At 46.8% G+C, this 19,885-nt stretch overlaps 1 protein-coding gene across 7 annotated transcripts in view; it reads right to left on the minus strand.

Annotated features, from left to right (window-relative positions):
- Positions 1 to 19,885, minus strand: part of LOC137887461 (NT-3 growth factor receptor-like) — a 157,153-nt gene that overhangs the window by 34,568 nt on the left and 102,700 nt on the right. For all 7 annotated transcript variants that reach the window (XM_068730480.1, XM_068730481.1, XM_068730478.1 and 4 more), the window contains one exon: positions 3,129 to 3,317. In XM_068730480.1, the coding sequence (XP_068586581.1) occupies positions 3,129 to 3,317 (189 nt within the window). The remainder of the gene's footprint in view (positions 1 to 3,128; positions 3,318 to 19,885) is intronic.

Below are 19,885 nucleotides of genomic sequence, written 5' to 3' on the forward strand. Positions count from 1 at the left end.
CGGGCAGAGAGAGGCAGCTGCACCTGCACCTGTGTCTGTAGGTTTGTGTGACGGGCTCTTCGTTGAATTCAAACGTGGTTTCCGTCCATCTGGATGCGTTTTCTTTTTCACAGAAGTGCAGCTGGCATCGACAGCCATCTTCTCAGAGCTCTTTCTGAACCTCACTCCCTTCTGGGCCGAGCCGAAGAAGAAGCTCATCTTGGCCTTCTTGAGCGACAACTTAAAGTAGGTTGTTCGAATTCACAACTGGCTGACCCGTGGGGCCGTTCTGTTTCCAACTAGAATTCATACAATCGCAGCCTTGGAAAACGATAACTGCCTTTCAATCAATCCGCTCTACTTTTCCCTTCATTTTGCTGAGCTTTCAAGCCGCCAAATTAGTCACTCCTCGACTCTGCTAGCAACATTTTAATCTTCAAAAAACATCACCTTGAGAATAATTATGTCTCCGTTACACCCGACACAGAGGGGGCAGACTGGGGGCGAGTCCGAGCAGCGCCCACGCCTGACACCCCTAATAACACGGATGTAATGAAAGGCTACACGCTACACTCCAACATCAAAAAGCTATTGTCTAACTTTGGCCAGCGGGATGTAGCAAATCCGTAATTAAAATAGCAAGCTGAGTGATAAAACAAAGCCACTTGCTGTGAGACGGCGGATCCGACCAGATATAGATCTGTCATTAGGCTAAAGAATCGTCCTTTGCCTTTTCTGCCTTTATCTCCCTAATGCGGCTACATTTCCCCAGGATTGGTCCTCTCTCCAGCCAGGCAGAGGGGGGGGGGGGGGGAGAAAAAAGAGAGCTGATCTCTTCGAACGTCCTAATCAGTCACGGCTCGCCTGTTTACCGCAACCAAAGTCGAGGCCACCGGTTCACCCAGGAGATGAACCAACTGAACGGCGGCACTTCATGTTTTTAAATTGGCATCAGAATGACAACTGTGACAACACTTTTCCCGTAATGCTGCAAATTTCTCCGGCATGCAAGTGCACAGGTTGCCAGGTTCAACTAGAGGGCAACTAGGATTGAATAATATATATTATTTTTTCCTGCAATGAGCCACAGCATGGCAGCCAAGATACTTTGCCAGTATTGACTTGAAGATCAAACAGTCATGAATAATACATCTGGTAAGGCACACTGGAATCACTGGTGTGAGCTCAGCAGCGGGCCGGTTTCCCATCACATGAAGCTGTTTTAACGGAAGCCAGCGCCGCAGTCAGCAGTGACAGACTACCCCCCCCCCCCCCCCCCCCCCCTCAAAGGCTTCAAAATGCACAGAGCCCAACAAACAGGACCACTACGCAGCAGACTGGTTGTGGAATCAGTAAACTCCTGATCTACTCAGGTACGGAGAAGTGTGTGTGTGTGTTTGCATTTATGTGTGCTAGTGTGCCTACTGCGGACAGTAGGGAGAGGTGTGTGTGTGTGTGTGTGTGTGTGTGTGTGTGTGTGTGTGTGTGCAAGCTCTTCTCTTGGATAAGAAGCTTTCAAGTAAATGAATGAATACATTATGGATCGGTGGCCGAGCATCAACAAAGCCAGCGTATTGTAACTGAGCGGAGCGAAGCTGCAGGAAAGCCAGGCTGAGCAAGACCAGCAGCACAATGAGGGATCCACAGGGGACCCTCAAGGGACCCCTGACTGAAGACAGTAACCAATCCACTCTACCCACAAGCCACAGTAACCGTACGCCTGCAACCGCGCACATTCACAGGTTCATACAGCGACACACATAGTGAAGACACACACACACACACACACACACACACACACACACACACACACACACACACACACACACACACACACACACACGGACACACGCAGGCCTTTCCTTCCCCCGTCTGTCCGTGTGTGTTTGTTTGTCCTGAGGGTGAAGAATACATTCATATTCAGCCAATGATCCGCAGAAGCCGTTGGCAGCCATTTTGTTTTTCCAGCCGCTGGCGTGGAGCAGCGGCCATTGTGACCTTGTGATGAATTCAGGGTTTGTTTCCTTTTATTCTTCTGCTCGCACATGGAGTGAAATAAAAAAATAAAAGACAAGAGACGCAGCATTGTGAGAAAGAGAACGCTCTGTCCACTTCAAAGCCGCCGTGCACAGCCGCCGTGCACAGCCGCCGTGCACAGCCGCCGCCTGACTTTGGACTCCAGGCGCACGGTAATCGGGAGGAAGTTTCATCCGTGCCCACTGTCATTTATTCATTAGCTCGCAATCAGATCTCCTGTGCAAGGCATGAGACGTTATAAATCAGTCACCGGCTGGCCATTAACAATTCATGCGATTCATAAAACATAAGAGCCGTCATTTATTTATCACCTCTAAATGGGATTTCCTTCCCACTCATTGGCTCCGGCTTAGGAGCCAACTTCTGTTGGCCCGTCCGACGGCCATTTTGAGAGCGAGCCAAGACCAAAACAACGCAGATCCAAGCTAAAATGGTCCGGAGAAGCCTGATCTCGCACGCCGGCGTTCAGAGAGGAGGAGCGCCGTTGTCCCCGGCGAAATCTTCGGCTGGTGTGCGGCGGGTAACGCGAGGAAGAGGAAGCAGCAGGCGCCAGGCTGCTGCTGCTGGCACAGTTGTTTTTCTGCTGATTCTCTTGAGCAGTTGATGTAATTGTGAGTAATTAGGCTTTAAAGTGGTCTTGTCTTTCCCAAACCTGGAACATGAGTCCCGGGGGAGAGTGGAGTGAGGTGGAGGGATGGGGGGGGGGGACACCAGTAGCTGGTACACCGAAGGCTGCTTTTGTCTAAGCAGATCCTATATGAAGAGTCTGGAACGGAGCCAGCAGATAATAACACCATATGATCACACTGACTCTGGTGATGACACTAAATTGTACTATTGCCCCCGAGGGCCCCGGCTCTTATCATTGTAAAGATAAACAGCAGATTACAATGGGGACACAACAGTTGGAATGAGCCTAATAAAGGCGTTGTGTTTGATGTCTGGCTGTCTGACTGGCTGTTACTTTAAAGTGCCTCACACTTAAGAATACTTAGCATCATGCTTGAACAACACTAGGGTCCCTTTGCATCTTCATAAACTCAAGCAACGTGCGGTGACGGTCACCGAGGGACACGCCACCGGGACCGGGTGGACGGTGGACGGGGACTTACGGGTGGTCGGCTTGTTGCAGTTGTGTCCGTGCCTGAAGTACTGAGGGTTCTCCACCACAGGAATACGAGTCATCCCTATGACGACCGCATCGGGACCCGCATCCAGAGTGCAGGGGGTAATAATCCCGTGGTTGACGTGATGAAGAGGGCTGGCGGAGTCTTCCTCACCACTGATCACAGCTACCGGACCTGGAAGGAGAACACCAGAATGATGAGCCAATTTAACAAGTTAATAAAGTCCAAATGAGATCTGACCTTTATGTAAAACTGTTGGACAATGAACCCGATGACCAACATGTAAACACAACTTCCTGAGGTGTCATACATGCGAGTTACACAGTAAGTCCCCTTCTTGTGTGTTATTTTTGAAATGAAAAAATATGTGCGCATTTATAGATTTGGGATATTTTAATGAAGGGAAAGGAGTTGATGGAATTTTAATAATTTGTAATAAGGTAATTGGTAACCAGGCATTATTCAAAGCAGGGTATTTTATGTATTTAAAGATGTCTGGAGGAAAGCTTTAACTAACAGGCAGCTTCATCAAATATGACATATTGGTAACCGTTGGGGGGGGGGGGGGGGGGTTTCGCCACAGGCCAGTGTAAATGAGCTACAGCAGCTACAGTGCTGTACATGTGAAAAGGTGTTTAGTTAATGCTCAGTGTGCTCCACGTTTGAATCCACCTCTATGAACTCAAATCTACAGTCGTTTCCTCCACATACAGCAAAATGAAATGAAATCAAAAGTTGTTATGAAGTGTAAGTTACTGTTGTCTTTCCAGCTTGTCAAATCTTTGGGATTTAGACTGCATGTCCAATAAAACGGGCAATTTGTCACCTTAGGATCTGGAAGACCGTAATGGAAATGTCCCATAATTCTTCAGCAGGTTGGATTAAATTGCAACTAATGATTATGGTCATTACCGATCAAACGGCAGATTGATCAGTAATGACCGTAATAAGCATTAGTTGCAGCCTATACATTGATTCATCAACACATCCTTTCATCCATTCTTTCTTGTTTGAGCATACAAAATGAGATCAAAAGATCTATTATTTGCATGTAAAGCAGGAGTTCTCACAGTTTGACTGACTGAGCCGGCATATGGCTGAGAGCCGCTCAGGTGAAATGTACACATCTCAGGTTTACGTTCAACTGCAGAGTTAAGTGAACAATAGCACCGATGACAAAACGTGCCAGTAGTTGCTGCGCAACCAGTAGCTTTCTAGAAGTTGTCACTCCTAACAGACGCTTGTTGGAGGGGGGGGAGGGGGGGGGGGGGGGGGGTAGCACGTCGAGTAGCACGTTAAATGTAGGCGTTTGAAAGTGAAAGTGCTGAATCGGACCACGGATGATTAGAAGATAGCGCATGCGTTCCATGTCACAGCGCACCGTTCTTTCCTGAGCCCACTTTTGAGCATCGGCACTCTCTGTGCTGGTTGAATTTACGGTGTCATACAACACATTCCTGTCAACCAACAACAATTTCCTTTCTTTAATCAAAAGTCAAAGAGACGATTCACTGTCAGCCGGTGTGTATCCCGTTTCCCCGCTCCTGAAGCAACACGCGGCTCCGACGACCGCAATCTGCGGCGGCGGAGGGAGGAAAGAAACGGCAAGTGGATATAAAGTCAACAGCAGCTGATTCATTGGAGCTGTGACAGTCAATCTGTTTACCCACAAAGTTGAGTCTCTCGCTCACCTTGACAACACAGTAAATAGTAATCAAGACCCAGTCATATCAAATTATAGACCCTGAGCCGCAGGGGAGGCGGGGTGTGATGAAGGGAGACATGTGAGCATAAATTTATTTACAACATTTGCTCTTATGCAGGGTTTTCATAGCTGAGCAGCCGCTTTATTGGAGCGACGTGCGCAGCGGAGCGCGGGTCTTCACTGCGGGAACGATATCTACCCAACCACCGGGGACAAGCGGTCCGCCGCGGCACTAAATCTCTGCCGACGGCTCCGACTCTCCTCGACACGGCACAGACAGACGTACAGAGTGTAACGGTTCAAACATCACGACACCTGAAAGACGACCAGCGCGGAGAAAGTTGGGCTGAGTCGAAGGGAGAAATCTTTAAAAAGTGTGAAAAGACACCTCAAAAATAATCCGAGAATTATGCTCTGCTGTTTGATACAATATGAATGGGAATGAAAACCCATGTGGTCGGACTCCAGAGCCAGATCGATGAGGCCTCGGAGAACGCCCGGCCCCCCCTCCAAACGGCCCCCCCTGCCACCAGATTCTTTGGGAGATGAAGGTTTTCTGAGGAGCGAAGGGGAAATTGTACTTCTTGACTTCAGAACATCCCCCCCCCCAAAAAAATTGCATTTATGTTACCTGAGTGATGAAAGGACCCGACGGCCGCTGAGAGTTTTTTTTTTTTTTTTTTTTTATCTTTGGAGACGCTGCCTGTGCACAGAATGGAATTGGAACAGGAAGTGCACGTTTCCCCCCCGACCCGTCTATCTGAGAATAAAGTTCCTCTCTATTAAGCCAACTTTGATTTATTCAGGAGAAGTGGAAAATGAAATGAGCCAACTTTCGGCTATTTTTCCAGTCTTTTCATCTCTCGTCCCTTTTCACACCTTTTCTTGTGCAGTAATGCGGTTCATACGGACGGTAAATCCAGCCATGCACCACCAATGGCCACCGGGTCCAATTCACACCTTGACTAAAGACTTCGGATGGTTTTTTCGGCTCAAACTTTTCTATTTCTCAAGTTGCAACAGTCTTACGACATAAGACACGTGAAGATAAATATGTAAACGCATTAGACCGACACTTAGTGGAGTCCATTTGTCTCCCGTCATCAAAGCTTCTACCAGTTTATTCATATAAAGCAGGCCCTTTTGATTTAACATTTGGGGGATTATTTGCTTTCTTGCCAATATTCAGGATCGATACCACTCTCATGTACGACTGTGCCAGGATCACATTTTTATTTTCCAATCATAAAGGTCGTCAAAATGTCCACTGTCAGTGCTAACTTAAACGACCTCAAACCATGACTGCCTTTGCTTTTATTGCACCTGAAACAACTGAACAGTGAAGTGTATATTGCAGGTTTGCTGCAAAATACACAGACAAAAGCAGGTTGGTTGTAAAAGGTGAGAGAGAGCTGCTGGACACTTTGTCTGTGTCTCTTAGGTTCTATCTCTTTCATGGTACATGCGTGGATATCTTTTGGGTGTCAATAATCGTGAAAATAAAACAAATGATTTGCACACCATCCCTTTTTTTCAGCACGTTTCCGTTTTCAAGTCTTTATCCAAGGACAAAATAAAAAATACTTTCTAGATCCGACCCGCCGTTCTATGAGATCTACTGGAGTCCAAGAATGTTGCAGTAAGTATACGATCCAGCTGTTTACAGCCTTCATGCTATGCTAAGCTAAGCTAATCGGCCGCCGGTAGAAGCTGCACTACTTTCATCTGACTCTCAGTAAGAACAGTGAATCAGCGCAATAAGCCAAATGTCAAACCTTTTAGACTGCGTTGAACACAAACATTAACGTCAGATACTCTAAACAACTCAAAGTCACGATTTACATCACAAACGCGACGCTGGTTCCTCACACGCAAGTTGGCAAGAATGCAATAGATCATCAAAGGACACGCTGCCACTGGCAAAAAACATACAGATAAAAGGAATCATGTATTTAATATGTTGGGAGTAGCAGTTTGTTCAGGGACTCCCGGGGAACGTCCTCCATCACAGCGGCGGGCCGTCGTGTGAAGGTTAGTTAAATCTCGTCGCTCACATCCTTCTACGCTTTGCCAGCAGATACGTTTCCCCTGCAGACATCCTTTTGCTTCTCCGCGGGCAAATACGTCTCTCCGGATGAAAGTCATCCGTTATTTTTCCAAGAGACGCGTCGCTCCGGTCGGCATTACTCAACGGTCCTCCGCGTAACGTTCTTCGCTCTCTGCTGGCGGCGGAGCGGCCGATGCTTTATGTTCATGCAAGGTGCGGCTCGCAGGCGCATTAGCTAATTCAGCCAAATCAATTGATCAAGGTTGACATTTGCATCATCTGTTTCTCTGAGTTTAAAAGTCAATCTAATTTACTCTACAGGAGCAGAGACGGAGGCACCTGCCCCCTCCTGGGTTTTCAAAATGGACTCGTTCATTAAGGTATCGTCAGAGCGCCGGGCCAGCGGGTCCATCTGTGGACTGGGCCTCAGTGGTGGAATGAAAAGAGAACGCACACCTTTGAACTAGCCACCTTTCAGACACGAGCCCACTTTCATCTGCAGGCCGTGTCACCTTGTGAGCATGGTAACATTAGGAGCGCTGAATAAATGACCTGCAAATGTGAAAGGAAAGCTTTTTACGTCTCCTGAAACACCCACAAGCTAAGCTGTTTACACCTCAAGGACCCTCACAAGCTCACTGTCACACGGCGGCAGGCTACAGGTTGTCTATGAGGGGGAGCCGTTAAGTGTGTGTGTGTGTGTGTGTGTGTGTGTGTGTGTGTGTGCCGTATCACGTGTCACACTAAAGTACCATTAATCTTATGGCTGAAAATGTCAAAGATTTTATGAGATTTATTTCGTCCTTTAAATATCTATGAAACGGACGCAGCCTCATTCTTTTTGGACAATAATTCATGGTGAGGACACTTCATGCTAACGCGGGACTTTCATCCAGGAGACCAAAAGTATTGCTGAGTGATTTTGGAGTTTCATGTTTACTGTACTTAGTTTACATCAATATTTTAAGCCCGGCCACGATGTTTCTCCCAAACCGAACTGAGTGGTTTGCTTTGAATTCACAACCTGATTTCTGTTTCTTGTTATTTTGCCTGTTGTCTTGCTTTGGACCGTATTTGCCGGATCTGGTTTTGGGCGCTTCGATTGCCTCAGTGACACCGTGTGTCCCTATTTATGCATTTTGTTCTCCTCATTGGTGACACCAGCTGTTATCAGAATGTCCACACCCCATCTCTCCTCCTCGTTCTCTGCTGGGGGAGCTATTCTTTCTTTTCACAGCAGCCTCTGGGTTTATTCATCACAGCGCTCTCATTTCTCTTTGCACAGTATGTTTTTATTATAATAATTATTCGTGCAAATATACAACACCAGACTAACACTCGGCAGCGGTGTTCATCTGTGGGGCCCCTCGGTCGTCTGTGTCTCTGCTTCTAAAGTGAGCGCTGAAGGTGATTCTCAGGACAGAAATAATAATAATAATAAAAAGAAGAAGAAGCCAGCGGGTGACTGTGGGCTTTTCCCTGTGGTGGGGAATAAACTGTGCGAAGTGTGATTGTTTCTGTTCCACCTCCTTGTGGTAATTATTGCACAGATTCCCTTCAAAGGTAGTTAATTAGGACTGGAATTAACTTGAGGACATGTAAAATGAACAAGAGAACACAGGAAGGATAACTTACTGAGGCAAGGCCACGCTTCTAACGATGGATCGGAAACAAATTAAGTCCATACGTGGGAAGCATAGAAAACAACCATCACGGCTGTGAAGAAGGTAACACAACATCAACCAACTGTCACAGGGCTTCAAGCTTCCTTCATGGAACTACCAGAGATGGTATGTTTCCAATCAGTGCAGGTTAATCAATGAAATATAGCTGGACACGTCTTAAATACAAAATGCTGTAGCTACTTATCAATCTAGCTTGTTTGGGAGTGAGTTGTAGAGCGTTGGAGATATTGTCCGTAGAGCCTTCTCTCTACTACATTGGTACTAGATGACACTTGACCTGTTGTGCTTGAAGCTACAAAAAAAGTTCCTACATGAAACTGCTCACAACAAGGTCTGTGGATTATCTCCAGTAACCGGGTCATGATTTCTGGAAGGAAACATTGCTGTTGCATTTTTTGTAAATGTAGTTTTTTCGGCGCTTGGAGCCAAACGGTCCTGTTATATTGGACATCTCTACGGCCGACACCTCCAGAACTGAGCAACTCACACCAAAACAATGTCGACTGATGGACAGCGCCACATGTACTTTTGATTTTAGGGTGAACTGTCCCTTTGACACTGGCCACCGAAACACAACACTGACAAACAAGACCATTTAACACAAAACCCTAAGACAAGACAAAACACTTAGTCACCTCACATGATCATTGGGAACCATCACACCAATAATCAACACAACGAGTGCAGCAGCATCCGTGCTAAAAGACGCAACGAAAGAAAGAAAAAGCCAGTTAATTGCCAAATGCCATTATGGTGTGAAGAAACCTTAAGGTTATGTGCACAGCTCAGATAACAAGCAGAAGAAGACATGTCATAGGCTCTTCTGCTAAATGGCCTCAAAACAGCTCACTGTGCGGTGAACACGTGACCGCGGCGCACACCGGCGACGTCCGCGGCTGAAGCGCCCCTCGGACCGCCTGCTGCTTCCACTCCAGTTGACGGTGACCCAACTGTGGCAAATATTGAGCGCTGGGACGGCTGACATTTACGGTCCTCTGCAATGTGGGCTATCGACGATTTACGGCCGCCCCGCACCGCTCGATGTGCTCTCTCTTTATTGTGGTATAAACAACGGCGGACACTGAGGGGGAAGGACGGCCGAGTCGAGACAGAAATAAACATGCGTCTGAAATGTGCCGTAAACCTATCAGTCATCGCGCGTGGAGCCACTCGTACGTCCTCTAAAGCGAGGCGTCTGCACCGCGCCAAGCATTATCTGCAATGACACAGCACTGAGCAAATTACAGTTTGCGTCGCTGTGTATCTGTGGTCTGGATGCTCAGAATGATAATGCAACGAAACAGGGAGATTGATATTCCGACTCTGTTCCTACTGTTGCCCTATCAGCTTTTATATCTTTGACAACACATTTCTCTGTAAGCTCCCTGGAGACAGACCAAGTCATTTTACACAAGTCCGAAAAGTGATGGAAAATGACATCGTCTGACAGACGGATCCGCTGTTGATTTACGACCACGACAGAGTCAGAATCTTTACCAAAAACCGGGACCCGCGCTTTATTACCTGTTGTGCGCCCGAGCACAAATTGAAAAACAAAACATACAGTAATATGTGAATACATCCAGAGCCATGCGAGTCGCTGCGCTGTGTTTGGGGTTTCATTCTTCTCTCGCGGAAATGTAATCAGAAAGGGCCGAATGAAAAGCTCGTGGCGGCGTTGTTACGGAAACTACTTTGCATCATAAACTCAGCACTCAAGGCAACAGCGCATGCAAACACGCACCCGTAACTACACACACACACACAGACACACACAGTACAAACATATGCACAGCAGCAGCCGCACACTCCACGGCTATATTTCTTGTCGTGGCATTAGAATATGAAACGATTCCCCAGAGTCGAGCATCTGGTGGAGTTTGCATGGAAATCACAAAGGAGTGCCACATCCAGCCACTGCAGCCCACGAAACGGCTTGATGACTGTGCACATCAGTGCTGCGGCTGAAGCCTCCGCATGCTAATGTATTCCCACAATTCCACTGGGATGAAACAAGTGTTTAAGTGTGTGTGTGTGTGTGTGTGTGTGTGTGTGTGTTTTGGGAGAGGTAAATTATAAGTCAGATGGGCCGATGAGTTGTTTCCTCAATGTGATAGATTGTGGTAGAATGTAGTGAAGATTTGGGGGGAGGTTTACTTGACAGACACATATCATCAAATTGATTTCAAAGGCAGCTTGAACCTGAATAATTCGCCTTTCCATAAATATGTATTAGCCAGAGACAGCGACTCCATTGTGCTCCCGAGAGAAGAAACCTGGAACATGAATGCTGTAAAAAGGTGGCTGGAAATCCAAAGACCCAAACCAGTTTTGTCTGCAGATATGTGATCGGCCGTGAGGGACAGTGCAGCCCTTGCTGTATTGTAATGTGTTCCACTGAGCTGACAGCTCTGCTGGTGCTTCTGTGACACAGCAGGGCTTTGAGCTGAACGCTAACATCAGCAGCCTAACGCGCTCACTATGACGATGCTCAGGTGGTGACGTTCAGCTTGTTCTCCGTCTTAGTTTAGCACTAGAAGAGAAGTGGATCACCGACGCGGTCGGGTGGCTTCATGCGACAATGACAGTTCATATGAAACGGTGGAGTGGCCTGCATGCTAGCTGTAGATACAAATGTAGGATTTCCACAACTTATTCGGAGGGAAATGTGAATATCTGTAACAAACGTCGTGGCAATCTATCCAGTTGGTTATTCAAACCCAGTGGCCGCGCTAGAGAAAAGGTCTGGGGATCATCGAAGTCATTAGAATACGTCTTCCAGGAACTACGAATGTCTACCAAGTCATGAGTCACAAAATATTTAGGATTCATCGTCTGGAGACCATGGAGATGAGTCCCCAACTTCACGGCAATGCAATAAGTAGTTGACGAGATAATTCACACACCCCCAAACAAAAGGTCATGGAAAACCGACTGTTGTTGTTGAGATGTTCAAGTCTGGTGGACCGACCAACCGGCACAGCGATCCTGCGAACTTGAATAAAGAAAAGTCCCAGGAGAGACGTTTAGAATATACCAGAGAGAAGCTGATTCCTTGTGCAATCTGTGAGGGCCTGAAATGAATTGGAGGCAGTGCATTAAGGTCATTGTTAACCACTTGCTCTGCTCATGAGTGCAATCAGGTCCCATTTTCTTAGCGTTCATCCAGACTCAGTCTCACACACACACAAACACGATCAGATCACTGACCCGCCGTGGGTTATCAATGGATCAGCTGTCTTGTTCCTCGTCTCTCATGCAGTCGCTTTCCTTCATGTTCTCTCCACCGTTGCCTAGATTACTTTACTTCAATTCAATGGCCTTTGTTGTCAGGATGTTTTCAAAGTGAATCAAAGATACTAGCAATCTCACCAATAAAGATTAGAAAATAAAAATGCTCCAGAATGACAGCGACAGCAATTGTTCAAAACCTAAATTCCTCTATCGGCATGTTTTACTTGAGCAACGGCTCTTTCGACTTCACTTAAAAGCAGTTTTAAAAAGACTCCCATCACTTATTTCATCTCTCTCAATTGACTCTTTCTGTCTCTGCGTCTTCCGTCTTCCTTTTTTCTTGTTTCCAGCCCCAGGGGCCTTGGATGCTGCATCAGTTCTCTCACAACCGCCTTCCTCCATCGGAGGGTTCTCTACCGAACAGACTTGTGAGCCTGGGAGGTGGAGGAGGAGGAGGAGGAGGAGCAATTGTGAAAATAAACTAAATGCACTCAGGTACTTTGTACTTCTAGTCCACTACATTTCAGAGTGAAATATTGCATCTTTTACTACACTACATTTATTTGATAAATTCAGCTACAAAGTGTGTACCATACTTGTGAATGTGTGACATCACATTGGGAGTCTAACATCTATCACTCAGCAGCAGCCCATAGTTTCCCAGATTGAGGATCAGATCTCACACCAGATACTCCTAAACTACTGGAGACTAGTTTGATCGTAGAGGAAATGGAAGCCACAAACAAGCGTCGTATCCACAGAAGATCAACGTCGACAGAGTCCACAGCTCCTTCTGCCTCTGGTTGGGAGTGGACTCCAGGGGGAGCGGGACTCCCACATTGTGAGGTCGCTAAACCAGACGATGGAGGGACTCGCCGTCACTGAGGGATTTTTGCCAGGAGGTGAAGTCTGCAAGGCTTCACTGAAAGACCGAAGTTCTGCGGTAGACGTCTGCTGGAGTCTGTGATAATATGACAGGACCCAGGTCTGGACGCAGCCATTATCCAGTCCCTGCAAACCCAGATTAAAGAGCCCCAGCTAATGGCTTTTCTGCAGCGGTATACCGTCTACTTTCAGTCTTATCGCACTCGGCCAATAAAGCACGACACCATGCAGCTGCATGAGAAGGAGGCGTGAAGCAATGCAGCAAAGTCCTCTATCAGAAGTCCGTAGGGCTGCACGGCGGCTCGGTGTTAACGCCGTGGCCTCACAGCACCGAGGTCAGGCTAACACAGAACCTCGCCTCTTGTCGCCGCGTGGACTTTTTCGCCTGTGCCGGCGTGGGTTGACTCTCGGTACTCCGAGGGCTCTCGTCGATTTCCTCCCACACTTCCAATCTGGGTGGTAAAATGATGAATTGCTGGGAAATTCATAGATAGACCTCCGAGTGGGCTTGAGCACCTGATGTTTGGCCTCCTAGAGAAAAAGCGTCCTTTTTTTGGATTTTTGATTTAACAAAAAAAATCAAGAAAAAAACCAACAGTGGAATAGATCAAAGCCTGACCTGCAGACAATCTTTATCATGACTTGGTCCTCAAAACATGACAACTTCTTAACAGAACACAGATGTGTGGCACAGGCTTTAAATGTGCAGACATTTCTGAACCTCAGCAGGAATATTTCTGAAACATACATTTGTTATTAAAGTCCAGGGCTCTATAAATTAAATTAAAATGAGTTAATGTGTAATTTATGTGAATACATGCCACGATGCACATTTAAAGAGGTTACTGACAACAAACGAAATAAGGAGGAAGAGTAAATCATGCCTACATGTGTGTTAACTCAGCAGATATAGCATTACATGAGATAAGTATGCATATTTGAAAGCAAGACAGATTTACTGATAGCCTTGCTGCATTATATTCCATTATATTCTTATACTTTGAATGGTCAGCCAGCTGATACTGTACTGTACTGCAGGCCGCCCAGAGTCTGGTGCACTGTAAGGTGATCTGCAGCAGGGCGAGGTGACGTCCATCTTCTTTTTGCCGCTGCCAGGGCACCGCTTCCACATTACCAGGATGTATTTATACCCTCGATCTTTTACAAGCAACAAGTAGAACGCCCCGCAGGCAGGTAATGGATGTGCAGAGGGATGGATGGATCTATCACAGGACCGATAACCATGTGAGCGTCAATTACGCCGAGCATTGTCTTCCGCTCTCGTTTCACTCGGGTCTCCATCCATTACATAACTACTGTACCTATATGACCCACGCTGCACCGTGCACTCTGGCTGCTCCGTGGTGAGGCGCTACAGCGGGCGAGCAGACAGGCTCTTTAATATTTCAGTCAGACTCCAACCAGACTGATGGCTTACAGAGGCAGCCATGCAGGGCGCATAGCCAAGGTTAGCTGAAACATCAACCTCCATCCGTTTGAACCTGAACACTTTGCTGCTCCAGAACAAGGAGGAGGACTCTTCTTCTTCTTCTTCTTCTTCTTCGGGTAAGAGTTCACATAATGCCTCAAGTAGAATACATAGCTGGTACATTGTGGATCAAGCACTATGTGCTGTTCTTAATGTCGATCATGTTCTAAGTTGTTAGATGGGTGTTTACAGCACCATGAAGGGTACACCATTTCAGCATGGAACTATTGCATGCGTGACAAACTGGAATTGACCCTTAGCTAAAGCCCAAAAACCCTGACGCTACTCCGTCAAGCTGTCAAAGCTGCCATGGAGCCCACACTGTCACTAACTGCACTCATTTCAGAGAGAAGCAGACTGAAGGGTCAACGATAGGACTTCGGTCAGAGCCGGCGGAGGCGGAGCTACGCTTGGCGACTCTGCGTTTGAGGAGCAAAGGGTAAATTAAGAGGGTAAAGTACTGATTCCATTTTATTTATTTTGTTGCAATTGAGTTTCCATTCAATAAATTGAATGGAAACTCTACACCTTAATGCATGGCCAGGATTAGAACCCTTACAAACGTGACGTCAAGTATATTTAGTCTGTGCTGTTTGTATGTGTTGTCACCGGATGTGGCCAATGTTTATGTTCTCCGTTTAGATTATTTATAATGTAGTACCATAAAAGACTTAATATATATATATATGTATATAAATAAATACATTTTATTTACACAGCATGTTTCCCTCAAGGCTCCAGTACAGAAATTAAAGCAGTGAAAAACAACAATGTGTTGTAAAAACAATGTCATCATTCTGGGGCCGATCAACAGCTTGTTTCTCAAAAACCCAAAGCCCTTAAAACTGATTGATTCGACCGTCCTTCTCCACATGAAAGCTCCTTCCAGCCCAAACACATGCAGGAGATGTCAGGCTGGATGTACAAGAGCGTGTAGACATTTCAAACAACACAAACATCACAGCTCCTCCGAGGGCGACCGCTGTGGGCGACGCGTCGCAAAACCAAACGCAGCGTTACCCACAGCGCGCTGTCAATCAGTGTCATGTGCAGAGGGATGAATGCTAAATTCAACTTTCCCCGCAGTCCGTGGGAACGCATCCGTGGCAACGGAGACGCAGTGGACTGTGGACTTGAGCTCGAAGACGGACTCATTTTGAGAGGAGCTGGTTGAGACGATCAGGGACTCTTCAGAGTAATGGAAGCACAACATGAGGAAGACTGGTAGGACTGAATTTTGCGGGGGTGCAAAACTAAAATGTAGGTCGCCTAATCCTTCTCCCTGTGACTGGGGGGCACCGAGAAAGAAGAGGAGAAGTAAACCAACTAATGTAGCTAATTAAACCCCCCCCCCCCCCCCCCCCCCCCACCCTCCCTCAGCAAACACTTCAAAGTGCTGCGATCAGCGAATGGCAGTAAAGTGAATGAGCTGGCTGTAAATGGGCTTGGATACGGAGGATGCTGAGGCAGGGGGACTGTCAAACGATGCTCATCACACTGAGAAAGCAGTGTTCCCATGTCGCGAGAGCCGAAATGGGTGTCCAACAACCCCACAACGTCTGCGGAATTACGCCGACAAGCGCGGGCAGAAAATAGCAGTTTATTTAGCGGATGGGCATTTGTGTTGATGGCCAACGGGGTCGATGGCTGTGTTTGTGCGAGTGCAATGAGAGGCAAGCTACATTATTAACGCTCTGTTGTCAGGGTGTCCCTAGAAGAAAGAGCAATCTCCCAGCAGGAGCTCTGAAATGACACCCTCTCCTGACGACCAGCCGGACGACTAAATCTAAGAAAATACAGAGATTGAGGTTTTTTTTTTTTGGTTTTTTTTTGTGAAATGGAGGATGGGGCCCAGTGTAAGCCGAGAACAGCCGGCTCCATGGGGGACAGGCGAGAGGAGAGATTTTTATTTTCCAGCTCCAGGTAACGCTATTTCAAAGAGCAGAATTGGGGCATCTCATTACACAAAATACATTTCACACAAAATCCCTTCCTTTACATAAAACCCTTAAGTTTTCTCTCTCTCTCTCTCTTTTCTTCCTCTGTCCTTTCAGAAATACTTCTATCTCTCAGTTTCCCTTCCAAAGCCCAGCTGTTTTGTGTCCTGCTGGGCATTCGCAACGGGCCGATTTCCACACCGATCTGAGCGCCATTTAAATAAACATCAACAGAAGATGTCAGAGGGAGCCTGTGAATAACACCAGAGGCTTATCCACTTCCACAGCTTTCAAGAGGGAAGAGCAGCCATCCAGTTCCTTCATTTCCCTCTTTCTGTATGCCGTTTGGATAAGCAGCGTCCTGCCATCAGTGCTTTGGCTGCCACCACTTTATGTGAGCCAGACAGGCCAGACTTTAGCTGCCAGTAGGGCCGGCGCTCCCCTCTCTCCTGCAGGGGCTCCTTATAATAAAGACATTTCGTTCAACGCGGCGTGTATTTGCAAAAGATAGAGCCGACAGGGAAGTTAGGCTTTAACTTAAACGCAGTGTGTCGAAGGATAAACTACTGCATAAAACTGTCTTCATCCTTGTGTCTGGCAATAATCGATGTTGCAAATTTGAAAAGGCAGCTACCATCAAAAAGTGTCTCTACTTTGAAATAGAGCAGGGAAAAACAATGGGCACACAATGTGTCCTGTGGCTCTCCACTTTAAACAGAATATATATATATATATATGTAAATAAAACCCTCTTTCTGACATAAAAAACATCATTTCAAAGCATCCCAGCTGCAAGATAGGGACCTCCACACAGCTCCAGTAAATGGCGTCAACCCACCTTCGCAGACCTCCACCCCTCCACACACGCTTCTCTTTCTTCTTCTGTATTTGCATTGCTAAGCTGTTGGCAGCGCTTGTCATTTTGCTTCATAAGTGATAGCAATTACTATTCCAGCGGCCGCGATCAAAGAGGAACTAAAAGGCGTTTTTTAAGACATGAGAAAACAGCAAACGCTGCTCCCCGTCTTCTGTTTACACTGATAGAGGCTGAGGCCTGCGAGGCGGAGAGGCTGTGACTGACAGAATGGGAATACACCTCCTGTTTTTAATCCCAGGGAAGAGGAGGGGGAACACAGGGCGCAGAGCAGAGGTTTCTACCAAAGGGCAGGCTGCACCATTAACCAGTGTGCTCCCTGCTGCTTACACTGCATTAGTTACATCACTGGTTCTTTTTTTTTAGGAAACCTGGAAGCATTGAAGCGTTCAACAATTACAGCATGGTGATGAGACAGCGGGGCCTTGACTTCAAATAACGAGCCTCTCTGTTCTCGTCTAAAACACCGATATATAACCACGTTTAATACGTCCACGTCTTCTCCAGCACACGTCCCCACAGGCCAGCAGTCTGTTTACATCTTCATCTATGAAATGAAGGGTCCTGAAACTCAGACAAGTGCATTCATGAAAGGCTGGCAGTTTAACTCCCAAACACAGGATGGAACAGTTAGTGTAAGGGGCCGTTGTGTTCGATGAACCGTGAGCCGCCTCCATGTCGTCACTCGTCTCCATGTTGAGAATGCAATAGATGTCCTTCAGTTAGCACCTTAAACGTATCCACTTTGTTTAAGTTAGTATTGCTCGGCAGTGTTTGAAAGTGTTTCACCTCAGTTGGCGACCTCCTGCCGGAGACTTGAAGCTCTTCTAATGGTCAGAATGGTGAACCTTTAAGCTAAACGATTCCTTTTTTCCCCCGTTTCCAGGCTGTTTTACTTGATTAATTAAAAAGGAAGGAACCTGCAGTCCGCAGATATTAATTAGTCCATGATGGAAAAAAAAGAACATTTTCACACCATAAATCACCTCACTGGGCTGAGAACCAGCTACAGCAGCGAGGTCTGCTGCGGTTTCTTTATCTCACATTTCAGCTGATAAGCTCCTGTGTGTGCGAGGAAGACTTTCAACCAGCGACCCCATCTGTGTGCATCGATGTCCAGCATTTTAGTTTCAAGAGCTGGGATGCCCTTTCACGACGCACACGGCCTTTTAATTTCAGACAAGACAAATGTTTAGTTGCCAAAAAAAATCCTAACTTGAGTTGTTTTGCAGTACCGATGATGTAGGAGTTGAGCCATATTCTATTGCAGTGACTCTAAATGAGAATGTCAGCTATTAGCCTTCGATGCAAATTAAAATGTTGTTGCCCTGGTCACGACACTTGTTCTTGCATTGTGGGAATTATCTGCAGCACGGTGACATGCCCGGCCCAACAATGTGCATCGTCTTCCCTCTCCTCCCTGGACAATTCCCCCCCGGCTCCCTGGCCCTCCTCCTCTCACTGTAATGGGGGTCGGATGACGCTTTTTTTTTTTCCGCGTTTCTGCCCACATTAGCATCTCCAGTTAATTGGCACCATTTGCTCAATGGCATCGCTGGAGTTTGTAAATTACTTTTACAATTGTCACTAATTACCAAGCTCGACGAGTGGAATTGGCACGATTGGTCCCTGGTGGAGCAGAAACACAACAGGCGGAGGATTAAGACTCGGGGGGGGGGGGGGGGGGGGGCGACGAGAGGCGCTGGCTAGCTGAGGAACACAGTAGCGCCACATGCTAATGAACAGAGGATTACATACAGATGGTGCTACTGTAGCACTGCCTCTCCTTGCTGCACGGTGGATGAACTATGCACTTTGGCTGCATCCTCAAGAGAGAGATATTGAATTAATGCCCCCCCCTCTTTATGCATCATTCTCATTTGTAAGTTGCATGGAATGGCTCTCTTAGACGCTGGTCGAGAGACTTTCATGTAACACATCTAAAGCGACTTATGCACAAATACACATTCTGAAATAATGACCACTCTAACCGCAGCATGCTAATCCCCTGGACTGTCGTTATCACAGATACGCAGAACACTTGACCTTCCGCAGATCCCCTTCTTTCGGCTTGTTAAAGTAAGCTTTCGGTTCTTGCATGGCGCACATGCAGTTTACAGCGCTAACGCTGGAATTCACCACTTGAAAACCTCAGAGAAAAGCTGCCTATTGTCCATTTGGTTCGGCCAACATAACACATTTCGGTGACGTTATCTGGTCTGAAAGGCCTCCTGTGGCTAGTTATGGTTGCTGGGCTACTGTGATTGGATAATCACTTTCCAGGGGTGTGGTTTAGCAAACGGTTAGTTTAAAGAGGCAAAGTCCCGTCACTTCCTGAAAAAATATGTACGGTAGTCAATGATGAGAGACAGAATTGTTTTTGATTCCGTTTGAAACTACTGGATGTTTTCCCGGCAGACAAAAAGAGTCGATGGATAAAACACATCTGGTTGAATAACGCTACATTTGTGCATTAATATAGCTAAGTTACCGAGCTAGCTAGCAAGCCAAGGTAGCAGCTGTGTTGGCGACGGGCATTGCGCGACAGACGAGAGATGTAGTTCACCGATACTGAGGACAAACTGCGACTCGCTTGACTTGCAAAATGATCTTTTAAATTCATGGCACAATTCAAACCGTTGACTACTTTACATATTGTTTTTCCAAAATGAGGTCTGGGGGACACCTGAAGGGAGGTGCCTCTCTGTGTCCTAGTGTTCTGGTAAGATCTGTTAAGGTCTCATGCTGACCTATGAGCAAGTGTCTGTCCCCACCCAGTGTAACACTGTCAGATAAAGTCCAGGAGAAAATCAACAGCTAGCTGCACTGTGCCCCCCCCCACACACACCCCTGTGCTTATCTCCTGCAGATGACAGACAAGCACGG

The sequence above is a fragment of the Cebidichthys violaceus genome, unplaced genomic scaffold, assembly GCF_023349555.1.
Source record: "Cebidichthys violaceus isolate CVI_PGR_0920_01 unplaced genomic scaffold, fCebVio1.0.p SCAF_5, whole genome shotgun sequence".
NCBI classification, from domain to species: domain Eukaryota; kingdom Metazoa; phylum Chordata; class Actinopteri; order Perciformes; family Stichaeidae; genus Cebidichthys; species Cebidichthys violaceus.